Source organism: Zootoca vivipara, chromosome 3 (assembly GCF_963506605.1).
Source record: "Zootoca vivipara chromosome 3, rZooViv1.1, whole genome shotgun sequence".
Lineage (NCBI taxonomy): Eukaryota > Metazoa > Chordata > Lepidosauria > Squamata > Lacertidae > Zootoca > Zootoca vivipara.
This window is the reverse complement of record NC_083278.1, coordinates 37,344,275-37,359,988: the sequence shown is the minus strand read 5'-3', so window position 1 is coordinate 37,359,988 and position 15,714 is coordinate 37,344,275. Positions and strand designations below refer to the sequence as shown.

At 42.9% G+C, this 15,714-nt stretch overlaps 1 protein-coding gene across 1 annotated transcript; it reads left to right on the top strand.

Moving 5' to 3' along the window:
- Positions 1–565: 565 nt before the first annotated feature.
- HTR1B (5-hydroxytryptamine receptor 1B) lies at positions 566–1,868 on the top strand. The gene has a single exon (XM_035110686.2). The coding sequence runs from the start codon at positions 566–568 to the stop codon at positions 1,727–1,729; it is 1,164 nt and encodes a 387-aa protein (XP_034966577.2). The 3' UTR covers positions 1,730–1,868.
- Positions 1,869–15,714: the final 13,846 nt, after the last annotated feature.

Here is a 15,714-nt window from a genome sequence, read left to right as displayed (position 1 = left end):
GTTGCCTTGACGCCAACCTTCCTTCCGTCCGCCCCTTGGAAAAAGTTGTTGGGCGAGACGCGGAGAAGAGGAGAAAAGGTTTCTGGCCGCCCGTGGCGCCGTTTCCCGCCCTCCGAGAAGCCCGCGTGTGGGTTCCTACTCCCGCCGCCGCCGCTCCCAACTTCTCCGTCCGCCGGCTTCGCCGCTGCCGTCGCGAAAGTGGGAAGATGCTGCCTCGCCTCCACCAGGGCATGGGCTGCCGCCGCCACCACCAGAGACGGCCTCGCTTGGAAGCCCGCACGTGCTGAGGCGGCGGCTTGGCGCCGGCAGGAAGGTGGGCGGACGGGCGAGCGCGTGATGGCGGCGGCGCGAGACCCTCTCCGCCCGGGCGCGGGAGGCGTCCCCATTGGGTGAGCCCCGCGCGCGCATGTCCTCCCCCGCACATCCGCCCAGACTCCCGTCTGCCAGCTCACATTTGGCGCGCGGGCTTCTCTGGAGATGTAGCGTGCTGTGAGGGCGCTGCCCTCTTCCACCTCCTCCTCCTCCTCTCGGCAGTCCCGTCGGTCGAGAGCCTCTGTGTGGAGGCATGGAGCAGCCCAGACCCTGCCTAGCCTCCGTGGACGTGTTCCACACCAATGACTCCTACCACCACAGCAGGAACTGCAGCGGCGGCGGCGCAGAAGAAAGTGCCGCCTACCAAGATGGCACCCCGCTCTCCTGGAAGGTGGTGCTGACCATTGTCTTGGCCCTCATCACCTTGGCCACCATGCTGTCCAACGCTTTTGTCATTGCCACCGTCTACCAGAGCCGCAAGCTCCACACGCCGGCCAACTATCTCATCGCTTCCTTGGCTGTCACGGACCTCCTGGTGTCCATCCTTGTCATGCCCATCAGCACCATGTACACTGTGACTGGGAAATGGACCCTGGGCCAGATCGTCTGTGACATCTGGCTCTCTTCGGATATCACTTGTTGCACTGCTTCCATTCTCCATCTGTGTGTGATCGCCCTGGACAGGTACTGGGCCATTACCGATGCGGTGGAGTACTCTACTAAAAGGACTCCCAAGAGGGCGGCTGTCATGATTGCCCTGGTGTGGGTCTTCTCCATCTCCATCTCGATGCCCCCTCTGTTCTGGCGCCAGTCGAAAGCTGAAGAAGAGGTGGCCGATTGCGTGGTGAACACGGATCACATCTTGTACACCGTCTACTCCACGGTGGGGGCCTTCTACTTCCCCACCTTGCTGCTGATCATCCTCTATGGAAGGATCTATGTGGAAGCCAGGTCTCGGATTTTGAAACAGACACCAAAGAACACAGGCAAAAGGTTAACCCGAGCCCACCTAATAACAGATTCCCCGGGCTCAACGTCATCAGTCACATCCATAAACTGCAAGGCTTCGGAGGCTTCTAGTGAAACGGGGTCTCCTGTGTACATGAACCAAGTCAAAGTGAAGGTGTCTGATGCACTGCTGGAAAAAAAGAAGCTGACTGCTGCCAGAGAGCGGAAAGCTACCAAGACTTTAGGGGTTATTCTAGGAGCCTTCATTGTGTGCTGGCTGCCCTTCTTCATCATCACCTTGGTGTTGCCTATTTGTAAAGATGCTTGCTGGTTTCACATGGCCATCTTTGACTTCTTCACATGGTTGGGATATCTTAACTCCTTAATCAACCCCATCATCTACACCATGTCCAATGAAGACTTCAAACAGGCATTTCATAAATTGGTACGGTTTCGGTGCACAAGCTGAGTATTGAATGCAGTTAAGTGTAATTCTCCAAGGCAGGAGGGCTTGAATGCATTTTGTATGTCTGGTTCTGCAGGTAGGTAGATCATTATTACCATGTTACTTCATCTCTGGAAAAATGGTACTTTGGATGACAGAGTTCGGTGCAGAGGAGAACCATGCAAACCTAGTGTAGCTTCCCTTTCAGAGTGGAAGTAGCTTCTCTCTGAGCCTTGGTTAAAAATGCTGCTGCATCTTCTGATACTCCCATTAACAATTGCTGAAGGAAAGTAGTTTTGGCCTTAAAAAATATGATTGTTTCTCCTGGATTATGCCTTGTAGACCCACTGTGGTAGGAATTGGATTGCTTTGGGACAACTTCTTTGGAGACGCCTCCATCCAGCGTGACTGCACTTGAACTAAAAGTTTGTCATCCAGCCTCCTCTGCTAGGAGACCTTTGCCTCTCAGCCATCTGTGTTTGAAAGCCTTTCGCCAATGTTTCACTACTCTTTCTCCCTGCTAGCTTGCTAATTTTAAAGACTATGCAGAGTGGACTGCAAATGAATTGCGCATGCTGCTCAAAACCTTACTTGTCCTACAGAGCCAGAGACCTTGAAAGAATAGGTATTGACAGTCTGGCGAGAACTGTCCCTGAGTTGTTGATAGTAAATGGGTTTGAGGAACATTGGGGAAACAAATCAAGTATAGGAGGAGACAGGGGGATCAAATAAGAACTCAGTGTGAGAAAAGCAACTCATTCTTGTTTGTGTCTTTTCTGTTTAACAACTTGTCAGATTGTAACCCACAAATCAAACAGTGAGTGTGAGTGTGTCTTTTCACATGCATGTCTGCCTGCACAGTTGAGTGCCAAAGCTTGCAAGCTGCTTCCATTTTTCATTTTAGTGCTATATGTTCCTGACATTTTGCATATTTGAATAAGTGACTCACACACAAATCTCTTGATAATACGTGTGTTAATACATACAGGCCGTTTAAACCTAAATCTGCTTTTGCTCACTAACCCAGTTTTGCTGGTGTTTTAATCCTTACATTGATGCTGATTACGAAGCCATCATAGCTAAAATGACACATTAAATCAACCATCTTAGTTATTTTCTGAAAAGGACTTTTGCCCACCAAATAAATGCATGGCAACTTTCCCTTGCACTTATTTCACATGCAGATTCCTCCCATTTCAGCTCTCCAGGTTACATTAGGTCCATTAAGTAGGGTACTGCTTCCCCTTCTAAAAAGAATAATACCTGGAACACTCTCTAGTAAGAAATCTTACGTACAGTTTTCATTTTCTTCGTCATTTCACTCCATTCCTTCCTCTGTGCACCCTTTCATAAAAGCTGTGATAAACAGGTAGAAATTAATTTAACTAGAGCAACTTCTCATTATTAACACATGTCTGCAGTAAGACTCTTCAGCTTCAGTATTTAAGTTTCCCAATTGTCTGCCTAATATCTGGATGCCAAAAGGTCAGGTTTTATATAGTATTCCCTGCTTTGAATAAGCATTGTGCTTAGAAAATCCAGTTACATCTTCCTGTATTATATAATACATGCAAGAAAGTCTTCTGGTTTTACATGTCCCCACTTTTAAAAATAGTAAAACCTGTTTTAATAAGAACTTCACCAGGTGGGAGGGTCCTGATCCCAAATCCCTTCAGAATAAAGCTTTTCCCTCCTCCTCCCCAGTAGGCTTTTGTTCTGATGTCAAATGAAGAATGGCAGCAACACTTTTGCAGATATATTTGTGCATACAGAAATGTTCATTCTTAGAACTTCCAAAATGTAAATTGTCAGCTTTCAGTAAGGGTAAAGCAAGAGGATAAATATAAAGATGTATGTAGCCTAAAGGAGGCTTGCTGTACATGGAAAATCTGTACTTTACAGACTTGTACATTGTCTGTAATACAGTGTGTACAGATATACATGCTAGTGGTATTTCTGCAAATTACAAGAAGACCTGTTTTGTGCATCTCGTTTCCCTTTTATCCGTAGAATCAAGTTACTATTACAAAGACATAACAGTTCCTGTTGTCTAAAGTCCTTGATGCTGCAGAAATACCAGCACGTGTGTGTGTGTGTGTGTGTGTGTGTGTGTGTGTGTGTGTGTGTGTGTGTAAGTTACTAAGTTCAGCCCAAATTCAGTGCAATGGCTTTGGAACAGAATCTGTTCCAGTATTTGCAAATATTGGGTGAAGAAGAGAAGTTTAGGCTATGAACCTTACGGTTTTTCACAAAAAGTCTTCAGAAGTTGCTGGTTTGTTTCCCCCCCCGCCCCCCATTATGGGGAGAGTAGCCAGAAAAGCCAGGTAGTGTATGTTCCTTATACAGGGTGAGTCCTTTAAAAGAGGCCCCATGGATACAGAGAACACATGTTCCACAGGGCCTCTTTTAAAAGGCTCACCCTGTATATATCATAAAAAACAGATAAATGCTACCCACCCTTTAATGATACTCCGGAACCTGCCAATCAAATAAAACACTATTCCATGAATCACCAATACAGCACCTGTGGGTGCCCACAGGGGCCTTTCCTTGTGCCCTCAGGGTTCTGTTTCCTCTACCCCACCCCCACTGAAATTGGACTTGAGAGAAACATCTTTTGGAGAAGAAATATAGCTCAGTGGTAGAGCATCTTGCTTTGCATGCAAAAAGTCCTTAGGCATCTCCAGGCAGGGCCAGGAGTAACCCCTGCCTGAAACCCTGTGTAGATGGACTAGTGGAAGCTTCCTGTCTTCCTATTTGTAGCCAATATAAAGCTTTTCTCAAGCTCTACTGCACCATGTGTAGCAGGGGGATCTTTCTCCAGGTGTGACTCTAGTACGCCAAAAATGTCCCCAACATCACAATTAGGCTGGAAAGAAAACTATTATATTGACTAAAAGAGAAGGCTTCTCACAAGCCTAATTAGAATGGAAGAGGGGTTATTTTGAGGGGTGGGTTGCAGCTGCAGAGGAAAGGATCACCAGATTCCCCAACAGTTGCCCCCTCATTACAGTTAGGCTTGGAAAATGCCTTCTGTTGGCTTCAATAGAACACTTTCCCCAGGTATAAATGTTGGGTATGAGCCATATTCTTAGATAGTGCAGCTCAGGAAGAAAGTTTAACTCTCCTGCCCCCAAGCTCTAGCCTAAAAAGAAGCAAGGCAATTTTTTTCATGCCCAATTGCTAGCAGTGGGAAAGTGAGTATATGTCTGTCTGTCTGTCTGTCTGTCTGTCTGTCTGTCTGTCTGTCTGTCTGTCTGTCTGTCTCTCTCTCTCTCTCTCTCTCTCATTGTGGTCATGATCAATGTGGTTGCAGAGTGTGCATGGTTGTGGAGCATACCAAGTTGCAGTGTATTCATGGTGGCAGCAACAGTTCCTCTATTTTTCAAATATGCTCATGGGTTTGAAAAAAATTGGTGACTCTTTCCTCACAGGAGGACCAGCCTGGTGTGGAACTTGGATATAGAGTGAAAACTCTCTTTTCCATTTATCTCTTGATCTACGTGTGTCTTCTCACAAAGTTCAGATATTTGGGTCTAGTTTCTTTTTTTTTAATCATGTTTGGAATTAATTTCCCACTAGTTCCCCTTTTTCTTAATTTGAAGCAGTTGCTATTCTCATTCTGAAGGGCCAGAAATGCACTTAAATGAACCATACGCTTAGTGGTATAAGTTCTTCAAGTTTGTAGTTTGTGGAAAGAAGAGGGGCGTTCAAGAAAAATTGATATATGTAGCAAATGCAGATAACAGCAGAGAGATTTAGAATTTAGCCAATGTACTTCACACACGTGACTGGAACTGAAGCAGGGAATTCAATGGACTTTTCTATCCATTAATGACTGGTATTGTTTGCACTACAGTTTCCTCCATAAGTGAAGCACCTTGTGTCCCTGGCTCTGGCAACACAGGAGAAGAAACATGAAAGTGCCGTCTTCTCCCCTCCCCCAGTCCTCTTAACCAATTGGGAATAAACGTAGCCATTCAATGCTGTGACTATATAGCTTTTTCATATCTGTATCATTACCTCATCAAACACTGAGAACTCTAGAACCATCTGAGAAGCTGGCTGCTTGGTCTTCTGATCCTATACAACGCTGAAGGAGGTCCCACCCCCACCACAACACCTGCAAAATAAATGCTCAATACAAAATCTGAATAAACTGACATTACTGAAATCTGATCCTACTTCATTATATATTTTTACTCATTATTTTTATAATAATAGATAAGTGATCTTTACATAAGCCCAGCAGGCAAAATAAAATAAAATAAAAAACAGACTATATTCCATTTGCTTTGATAGGATTGCATTGTGAGTGTTCATCCTAAATGTAACTGAAATTCAAACAATAAAAAAGCTTTACTGTGTTCCTCAAGAGTATAGAAGTTGTGTTACTGGTGATACGGGTATTTATCAGATCACTTGACTGTGACATATTGTCTAGGTAAGGCTTATTTGATGATGAGTCACTAGGAAAAAAACGATTAATAATGACTGAGGTTGCCAGCTATGATCAGCAACCAAGTTGTTGAGAAAAAAACAGTAAGAGTCTTGTGGCACCTTAAAAATAAACAAATCTTATTATAGCCTAATCTTTTGTGATTTAGAGTCCACTCAGACTGTGGTCCACGAAAGATTATGCTAGAATAAATTTGTTAGTCTTTAAGGCACCACAAGACTCTTCATTTTTGTAGCAACAAATGAGCATTGCTACCCCTCTGCAAGTTGCTGATATCTTCCTTGCTTTTAAAGGGAGAGATGAGTCTTTAGGCACCCTACTTTAAAGCTATAATTCCAATATTTGTTTGAGATGCAGTTACATAACACTAGGACTAGATGCTTATGCATATTTTATTACTAAGAATAAAAGGATCTTCTAAATAACATAAGTATGCTGAGAACTTGCATTCCACTTGGCTTAAAATACTTGCTATGGGGCTAGTAACAATTATGATAATAATTTTCTTCTCCCTTCAAGCTCTGCACTTTTTAAAAACAAGTTTTGTTTAAACGTGGAAATAATTTAAACAGTATTGATTTGTTTACTTCACTTGCCAGCCAAATGAAGAACTTAGCCCTCATTTCTTATGCTTTCAGGTGCTAGAGTTTTTTTCCTCCTTCTCTCTTCAAATCATGGAATGTTTTTATTCCCCCCCCTCCATTTCTATACTGCTGAATCACAAAAGATGGGAGGCCTGTTGATGGCCAGAGATAGCCAGAGTCTTTGAGAATCCTTTATCTTTAAAGATCAGTTCTCACAGTTCTCCTGTTCAGAGGAAACTGATTGGGCTTAAGACTCAATGAAGTGCAGGGGACTTAGGGTAAACACAAGTAAGGGCTTGTCCACATGTCCACTTGTTCTGTGCCTAAAAAACATGGGTCCGAGAGGTTTTTTCATTTTCCATCATGCTTTTTAGGCCACCACTTTCGCCATTACTTTCACCTAGAACATCTGCCCTTTCCTGCTGAATCGGGACAAGCAGCAATCTGCAGAAAATCCTGTTGACACTGTGATTTAGCAGTAAACAGTGGGTTTTCTCAGGGGGAAGTGGCAGGACAAGAAGAAGTATGCACGAACCCTAACTTTTGACCCAGTGAAGGCCGTTTTCATGAGTTCCAAATAGAGCTATATGAAAATAACTTGTATGCACACAGATACTTCAACTTGCGATCTGGTAACCTGCAAAATGCCTTTTTGCCCAGTTGTGTACTCAACGTACATACAACTTGTACGCATAGATATCTATTCACCAAGGAACATGGGGGTCAGAAGGTGAGCAAGTGAATAGTGGTTATTCCTCCGTGCATTGATCATGTGTCTGAAAGGGGATTGGGCTTCTCTGGATTGGGCCCTGCAAGTTTAAATTGCTGGAATAATAGTATTAAAAGCCTGAACACGGCAATGATGACTAGAAATGCTAAGGATCCAGAGTAGTTAAAACACACCTGTGTACTTTTTGCAAAGAAATGCAAATATTTAAACCCAAGACCTGCCATAGTTAGCCTTGTGATAAGAGAAGTGGCTTTGTAAGAACTGCTATGGCTCGTATCCCTCAGTTCATGGAAAGATGTGGTTTTTATAAATTCTCACTTCCTCTTGCAGCCACCACATCACCTACTGTGTGGTTCCAAAGCCCCTTCTCCCAGTGCTGTGGGCTTGATTTGGGGACTTCAGAGGAAAGACAGAATTAGTATCACCTCCTTGCTCCTTCAAAAAGCCTTTTGTCGGTGGTGAGACCCAATTGGATGTAACCAGAGAACTATAATGCCATTCCCATAGCCCTTGATGAGTGCAACCTGGCTATAAAGGTGTTCTGCTTGTCCAAAGAAGCTGAATGTTCACATTTTGAATGCTTCTCTATACCATTCCTATGAAGCAGTCTCTGCAAACCTAGAAGACAGATTAAAATATTCATTCAGAGCTAAAATATGGAAAGTCAATTAATAAAGAATTCAAGTTAAAAGTTCCTTTTTTAGTTATTGGAGCCTTACAGAATTGTGTTACCCTTTTCGATCATTTGTTCTAAAATATGCATTTTTCAGCTTTGTTTCTCCCACCCCTAAAATATTTTCCTTAAGGCAATGACATGTTCTAGAGTTGGTACGTTGAAAATGTGTTGTTCTGTTTTCAGACTTTTTGTCAGCGTCGGATCAAGTTCTGTGTCAGTTGAAAAAAACAAAGTCATAATTTAAATGGGTATCTGGTTCTTGTTCACAGTCCAGCTCTTTTCTATTTCTGGGAGGAACATAAAACGATGAATATGGAAACATTAATTAGATTCCGTTTACAGTTAGGGAGGGGAAGGAAATCCAGCAGTTTTCAGGAAAGCCATAAAGTGATGTGTCTTGTCTCAGTTTTTGCATTTCTCTGTTTTGCTGTGCCACCCTGTTTCCAGAATTGAATGATGACGACTAGGGTAGTCATGATGACCACACAGCAGGAGAACCGATGGTGCTGTATTGTGTAGTCAAACAAATGATTGTTGTAGCTTTACTGCTCACGCTTGGGAGAAATGTGAGGTCAGGCTACTTAAATGGTTTTTTTTCTCTGCATGTGGGTCATTTAATGGAAATACCTAATCCCGTGTTCTCATCCTTTGGAGGCAAGTGCTTCACAGCAAAGGGAGGCGAGCTTTACCAATTGTTTGAAGCAGTGGTGGCCTAAGGGTTTCTCTGGATGCTCAGTATCTGGCAAGAGGGCTTCAAGTACATACTAGAGCTTTAAAGGTAAAGGGTAAAGGGACCCCTGACAATTAAGTCCAGTAGCAAATGACTCTGGGGTTGTGGCGCTCATCTCGCTTTAAAGGCCGAGGGAGCCGGCGTTTGTCTGCTTCCGGGTCATGCATAGCTGCCAAGTTTTCCCTTTTCTCGCGAGGAAGCCTATTCAGCATAAGGGAATTTCCCTTAAAAAAAGGGAGAACTTGGCAGCTATGGTCATGTGGCCAGCATGATTAAGTCGCTTCTGGCGAAACCAGAGCAGCGCACGGAAATGCCGTTTATCTTTCCCAATTTATCTACTTGTACTGTGTGCTTTTGAACTGGTAGGTTGGCAGGAGCTGGGACTGAACAACAGGAGCTCACCCCGTCACGGGGATTCAAACCGCCGACCTTTCGATTGGCAAGCCCAAGCAGCACAGTGGTTTAACCCACAGTGCCACCCGCGTTAATAGAGCTTTAGGTTTGCATATTTAAAGTGGATTAAAGTACTATGTTGCCCTAGTGCAACAAATCTTTTTTTTTAAACTACAAAGTTTTTCAAGTTACAGGTAGGTAGCCGTGTTGGTCTGGATCGAAGTAAAATAAAAAAAAAATTCCTTCAGTAGCACCTTAAAGACCAACTAAGTTTTTATTTTGGTATGAGCTTTCGTGTGCATGCACACTTCTTCAGATACCAAGTTTTTCAAGTTTGCAAAGTTTTTCAAGTTTGCAAAGTGTGTTAAAGAATGTGGGTTGAACAAGCGACTAAACTCCCTGCAAGCAAACCAGGATGAATTATCATTGGCATATAACTACCCCATAAACAAACTAGATGCTCAGTAAAGATTGGACATAGTCTAACCATCATGTAGGCTTTCTGCAAGCAAATTGGTCAAATGTGAAATAAACAGGGCATTAAGGGCATTCCTAAGACATTTTGCTGCCTCAGGTAGAAAGAAAAAGAAGAGTTTGGACTTTATATCCCGCTTTATCACTACCCTAAGGAGTCTCAAAGTGGCTAACATTCTCCTTTCCCTTCCTTCCCTACAACAAACACTCTGTGAGGTGAGTGAGGTTGAGAGACTTCAGAGAGAAGTGTGACTAGCCCAAGGTCACCCAGAAGCGTGTGGAGGAGTGGGGAAGCGAACCCGGTTCACCAGATTACAAGTCCACCGCTCTTAACCACTACACCACACTGGCTCTCAGGAAGAGGACAAATGTCACTCTTCCCAAGGTGCATGGTACCTAAGACTAGCTAAGTTATTTCGGCCCCTGAGACAAGAATCCTACAAGTGCTTCTTCCTGGGAGTGAAAATACAAGAATAAGCAATAAGCAATGTGGTTTTCATTCTTGACACCCAAAATCAGCTGCCTGAGGCTGCTGACTCGCTCTGCCTAATGGTGGGGCCAACCGTGTTTTGTGGGCTAGCTTGTCCAAGAACTTGTGAGACAACCATGTTCAGACAATACCATTATACTTATCATCTGTAGAATTTTGGCAGGTGTAGCATTTTGTTGTTATTGTTTAAGCATTACAAAATGACAAACAGCCCCTCCTGAAATGTCTTCATACAAAACTGTAGTCCACTGTTGCATTGGGACACCCCAGCAGTGTCACAACTATGTGAAATACTGCTTGCGCTACTTTTGGGGGCAGTAATAGCATTTGGGAATGCTGCAGAATGTTGTGTCCATCCAAATCCCATACCCAGCACTATAAATCGAATCCTGGATCCTCAGCTCTGAGTCTATTGCTTTCCTGGTGTACCTTCTGTTGAATTAGGGCATGCTTCTGCCTTAGGTAAGCATTTTTTAAAAAGTCACTATTCAGAGTTGCAAACAGATCCATAATAGCTTTTGGTGTTGGAAACAAAAAGGGAAATAAGGATATTCATGAGATGATATAGTAGAACATACATCATTATTTGCAACAGAGAGTACTAGGACAGGACAAGGTTCCCCTCTGAATTCTGAGCCAGATGTTTGGAAGAATTGTTGGTTGCAGTAAATATATTCCAATATTTTTGCGCACACAAGAAAAGCAATCACTGCTTGAGGGGAACGTTTTTGAAAAAAATAACAGGGACCTTAGCAAATGGTGGTAATTAGATGTTAAGTGTCATAGAGACAAAGTATAAAGCAGTGTGGTGCTATGAATAGAGTACGGTACCGTACTTTAAAGTGAGAGCCACAATATAGTTATTTGCTGAGTTCCCTTGGTTCTAGATGGCAAAGACATTCCCTACCATAGCATGTTGCTTTAGACTGAGTTAGACCTTTGACCGGTCTAGTTCATTATTGCCCAGACCAGCGTTCCCCAACCTGGTGTCATTCAAATATTCTGGCCAACACCTCCCAAATGCTGGCTGGGATTAATGGGAGTTGTAATTCAAAACATTTGGAAGGCCCCAGCTTGGGAAATGCTGGCCCATGCCACTCCCCAGGGTTTCAGATGGGACTCTTTCTCAGTACTCCTGGGAGATGCCTGGAACCTGGAATCTTCTGCATTCAGAGGATGGAGCCTTTCCCCGGGCTTAGGATGGAGAAAGCAAAAACCTGAGCCTATTTTAATTCTCTAACCCCGCAACTCTTGTGAATTGAACAAGCTCTCTCAGGTGTTGCTACAGAAGTGAGGAAATAGGAAGCCTGAGTAGTTTGTGTGTCTTCTCTTTCCTCTTCGTTTCAAAGTTTTGAACTTAAGCATAGCCTAATCAGCCTCGTGGGAGTTTTGAGGAAAAGTAAATAGAATAAAATGAGAGTGAGGATTCTAAGGCAGCTTTACTCAAGAGTTATTACTACTGAGCTCAGTAGGGCTTACTTTTGAGCAAACATGCACACAGTATTTGCCTCTAAATCCCTCTTGTATGCTGAAAAGTCATATTTAAAACGCCCGAAACGATAAATCACTTGCTGCCGCCTGACTTCTGTTCATTTCAATGGGATTAGTTCCCCTGTGATCTCCTTCAGAATGAATTGAGTTTGCACAGCACTGATGCTTGGTACTTATTGTTAAACATGCCACTAAACTCTGTATTAATTTTATAATTGTCTGACCAAAGCAAGTTGCAACTGACTTGGGTATAGAGCCTGGAGGCACTCATCCGGCACAAAGGCGGATCTTGCTAAGCTCATTTTTCTGATGTGTAAGGAAGAAAAGAACACAAGAAAATTCCCAAGAAACCCCAGCTTGAAAACTCTTCAGCAATATTTAGTAATCAGAGTGTTAGTATAAGCTAAATAAGCCCTGGGAAGCCAGTGCGCCCTTATGGTGGGAGCATACATTGTAAAGCAAGTCTATTGTTACATTACATCCCTTCACAAACACACCCCGCCGCCACAAATAGTTTGGCTCACACAATAATAATATCTGTTGCCATGAGCAGAGAACAGCAGTCTAAGATTCTGTGCCTCACAGAAATGCTAGCTGGATAGATGTTTATTTCTTTTTTAAAAAAAAAGACTGCAGTTCTATTAATCATTCACAGTGTATAAATAAAACATGATAAATAAACATAAAAATCCATATCATCACACCCAAATAGTATTAACCAGGAGTAACGTATTGCATGTCAAGCTGATGTCAGAACTGGAGATAGCTGTGGGGGAAAGCATGCTAAAGGGGAAGGCAAAAACATTTGGTAGCTTGGTGGCTCTGCTGAGATGTGCAAGTTCCCTCGCAGACCCGTGAGTGGTTGTCACTATGTCTCCCCAAAGTCATGGTTGGGTTTTGTGAAGCTTCATGTGCAGCACTCTGGAAGCCTGACGGCCACCTGGTCATCAGGTCTCGTGCAGCCCTGTGACAGCGAGAGCGCCGGTCGTTGGCACCTGTCAATCACTCTGCGTAGTAGTTTGTACAGGGTTTGGCAGGCACCCCTGATCAGCTGATCAGCGGTGCCTGCAGACCTCCATTCAACTGAGATGCAACTTTACCCACCCTACACTTGACCTGGTGGGCCAAATAAGGAGGCCTGACGAGGCCCATGAGCTGGAAGTTCCCCACCACTGCGGTACCACCCTGCTACTCTGTCTCTGTTTGTGGCAGTATCAGTGGAAAAGGAAAAGTGGGGTTGGGTGAATCCCTAAGATTTCAAGTGGGTGGCGAAAGCAGCAATCTTTAGCACCACTTTATCACTCTGAAGGCATCAGAATGAAACCTGTAAGACACCTTGTCCAGACTGATATTACAATTATGGGATGCTTTCCCACAAATCTACCCCTCTAGCATTTAGCTATTAACTAATAATTTGAAAAGTCTTGATTTCTCAGTTTTCTGTTTGTTCAAGTAATTTTTTTGTGTGCATAAAAGTTTTATTTAACCTAGACAATTTTCACTTTCCCCTGTAGCTATGTATAGATTGCTACCATTTTATAAAAGCTTGGGTGCATAAAACAGTGTGTTTCATAAACTGGCTCCCCTCTTATTAACTGCCTGTGTTGTGGTTAATACAAATTTTCAGCACTATGTAGCATGGTCCTTGTGCCATTGTAGCTCTCAGACGAGATGTCACAGTTAATGGGAACTCAGTCATGTAATCCATCTATAGATATTCTGCTAATGTCTGTTGAGATATATTGAGATGACACTCTGTCATTTCGTCTTCTGTAACTAAGCTCAATAGATTTAATAGCTTCTGTCGATATGCCAGACTGAAGGAATACATTAATATATGCACCAACAGTCAAGTTTTTGCATTGGACCAGATGCTTCACTGGACAGTCTTTGAAATCTTGCAATACAGAATAATGTGATTAAAATTAGATTTAACATGATACAGACAAATCTTAAATCCGACCTGCCCGTTTAACAGCTTGAATCCTAAACCTGACATTTAGAAAACAAGTCCCCTCAAATGAGTGAGGTTTATTTCCTTTGCTTGTAGGTTCTCTGAAAGAATTTAGGAAACTGGGTAAAGGAACAAAAAAATTATTTTCAACAAAAGGAGCAGGAAATACACCCTTTTTCTTCATTGGGCAAATACCTGCATATGATTAAAAAGTGAGCTTTCCATCCAAATCAGTGTTGCTGACGTTGAAGCTACAGTGATATACAGCAAAGTGCATGCAGCAGATAAGGTATACAGCAAGAATGTACTAGGAGCAAATGTTGCTAATATTAAAAGCCAGTATATGTATATGATTAATAGTGTTATAATATGCTTTGCATGCAGTAGGCCCCACTTCATATATGGCAGCTTTCTAAGTCCTTAAAAAACGAGATTTCTGTATCTAGCAACCTATTTTAAGCTAACGAAACCTCAGATTAAGGCCTTGTTTGGTCATAATGGGAAGCCATGGTTTCTTTTATATGAATGAGACATGCAGAACTTTGGGAGGAATTCAACTCGGGAGATTGCTAAGTCAGTGCAAGCATTTTGGTTGTCTCATGGAACATTCTTCCCTCTTCTCCTCCAGTGCATTGCCCTTCTTTTTGGAAAATCAATCAATCAATCGCCTGCTGCTGCAATGCTGCATTCTGCCATGCAGAGCAGTCGTGCTATGGATCACAACTGCAAATTGATCTGAGCCATGTTAATGCTATAGGAATATAATTTGCCTTTCCCCCTATGTCAACAGTAACCTAACGGCAGATGCAGAATCAACAAGCAGGTATTGTTTAAACCAAACATTTTCCATCTCTCCTATTAACACTATCTGCTGCTGTTTGAAATTATTTCTGAAGCTTCTGATTTCCCTAGTCTTAAACCAATTTTATGCCACTAGTTCATCTATATCCAGTGGTTTTTATATTAAATTGTTAATTGATCCCTCCCTGTAAATCTTTGGTGGGGTCGGGAGAGACATTTATTCTGCTATATTTCCTACTCGTATTAATCTATTAAACATAATATATAGAGTGGGGCACTTTCAAGACTTGCTTCAGTGCTCTGCTGAAACAAAACAGTCTCCCCCCCCCCAGCTGATAAAGAAATCGTATTAATATGCTGAGATGTGTAGATTCCGCATGTCCCCCCAAAATGGAGCAAAACTAGCAGGCAGAAGCACAGTTCTTCCTAGTGACCATTGACAGGAAAGAAGAAAGGTTGCTCCGAGCGAAGAGAAAACTTCGCAAATGCAGAGAAGAAGGATGACAGAAGGCTGATCGGCTAGGAAATTGTAGCGCTTCTCCCGGTGACAAAGAAGCAAATAATTAAATCCAGACAGGGGAGCTGCCAGAAACTTATTTGCAATCGTGCTAGATCATATTAAGAGGCATCTCAATATGTGGTTGCCAAAGCATCATGACCACCCAAGGATATTTTTCTATGGAAAGGCTATAGATATAATAACAAACAAGGTAAGCCGTAGGAAGGGGGGGAAGAGGCATTCAGAGATAACAGAGGAGGAGGAAAGTGAAGCAGTGCCAGTGTATTATTGGAGTGGTGGGAGAAGGCTAGTAGAACAATGCAGAGCGTAGATGGAAGCTTTGTTAATCATGACTAAGGCTGTGATTGCAACCCCACTTACCTGGGAGTAGGGCTGAGGGAGGAATCTGATTCAGTTCACATCTAAAGGCAAACTCAACTAATTCACACTTTCTGCAACAGCATGTAAGAGAAAAGACAGCCATTGATCAAAATTTACATTTCTCAGTATTTTGTGATGCAGTTCTCCAGTCAAGTAATGTGTCCAAAAGTGTACAATCAAGTGTGAATCAAAAACACAGGTATATGCATTATATTAGGGGAAATTGCTTTGCAGAAACGGGTATATTAGGGGAAATGGCATACAAAAATGTGGATGTCAGGAGAAATTTACACTAAAATATTGATGAATTTTTAAAAGCAAACAGCAAACTAATATGGAGAACTGAA

Bases quoted from the DNA above. Each gene is read 5' to 3' on its own strand.
- HTR1B (XM_035110686.2), top strand. From the start codon at position 566: ATGGAGCAGCCCAGACCCTGCCTAGCCTCCGTGGACGTGTTCCACACC.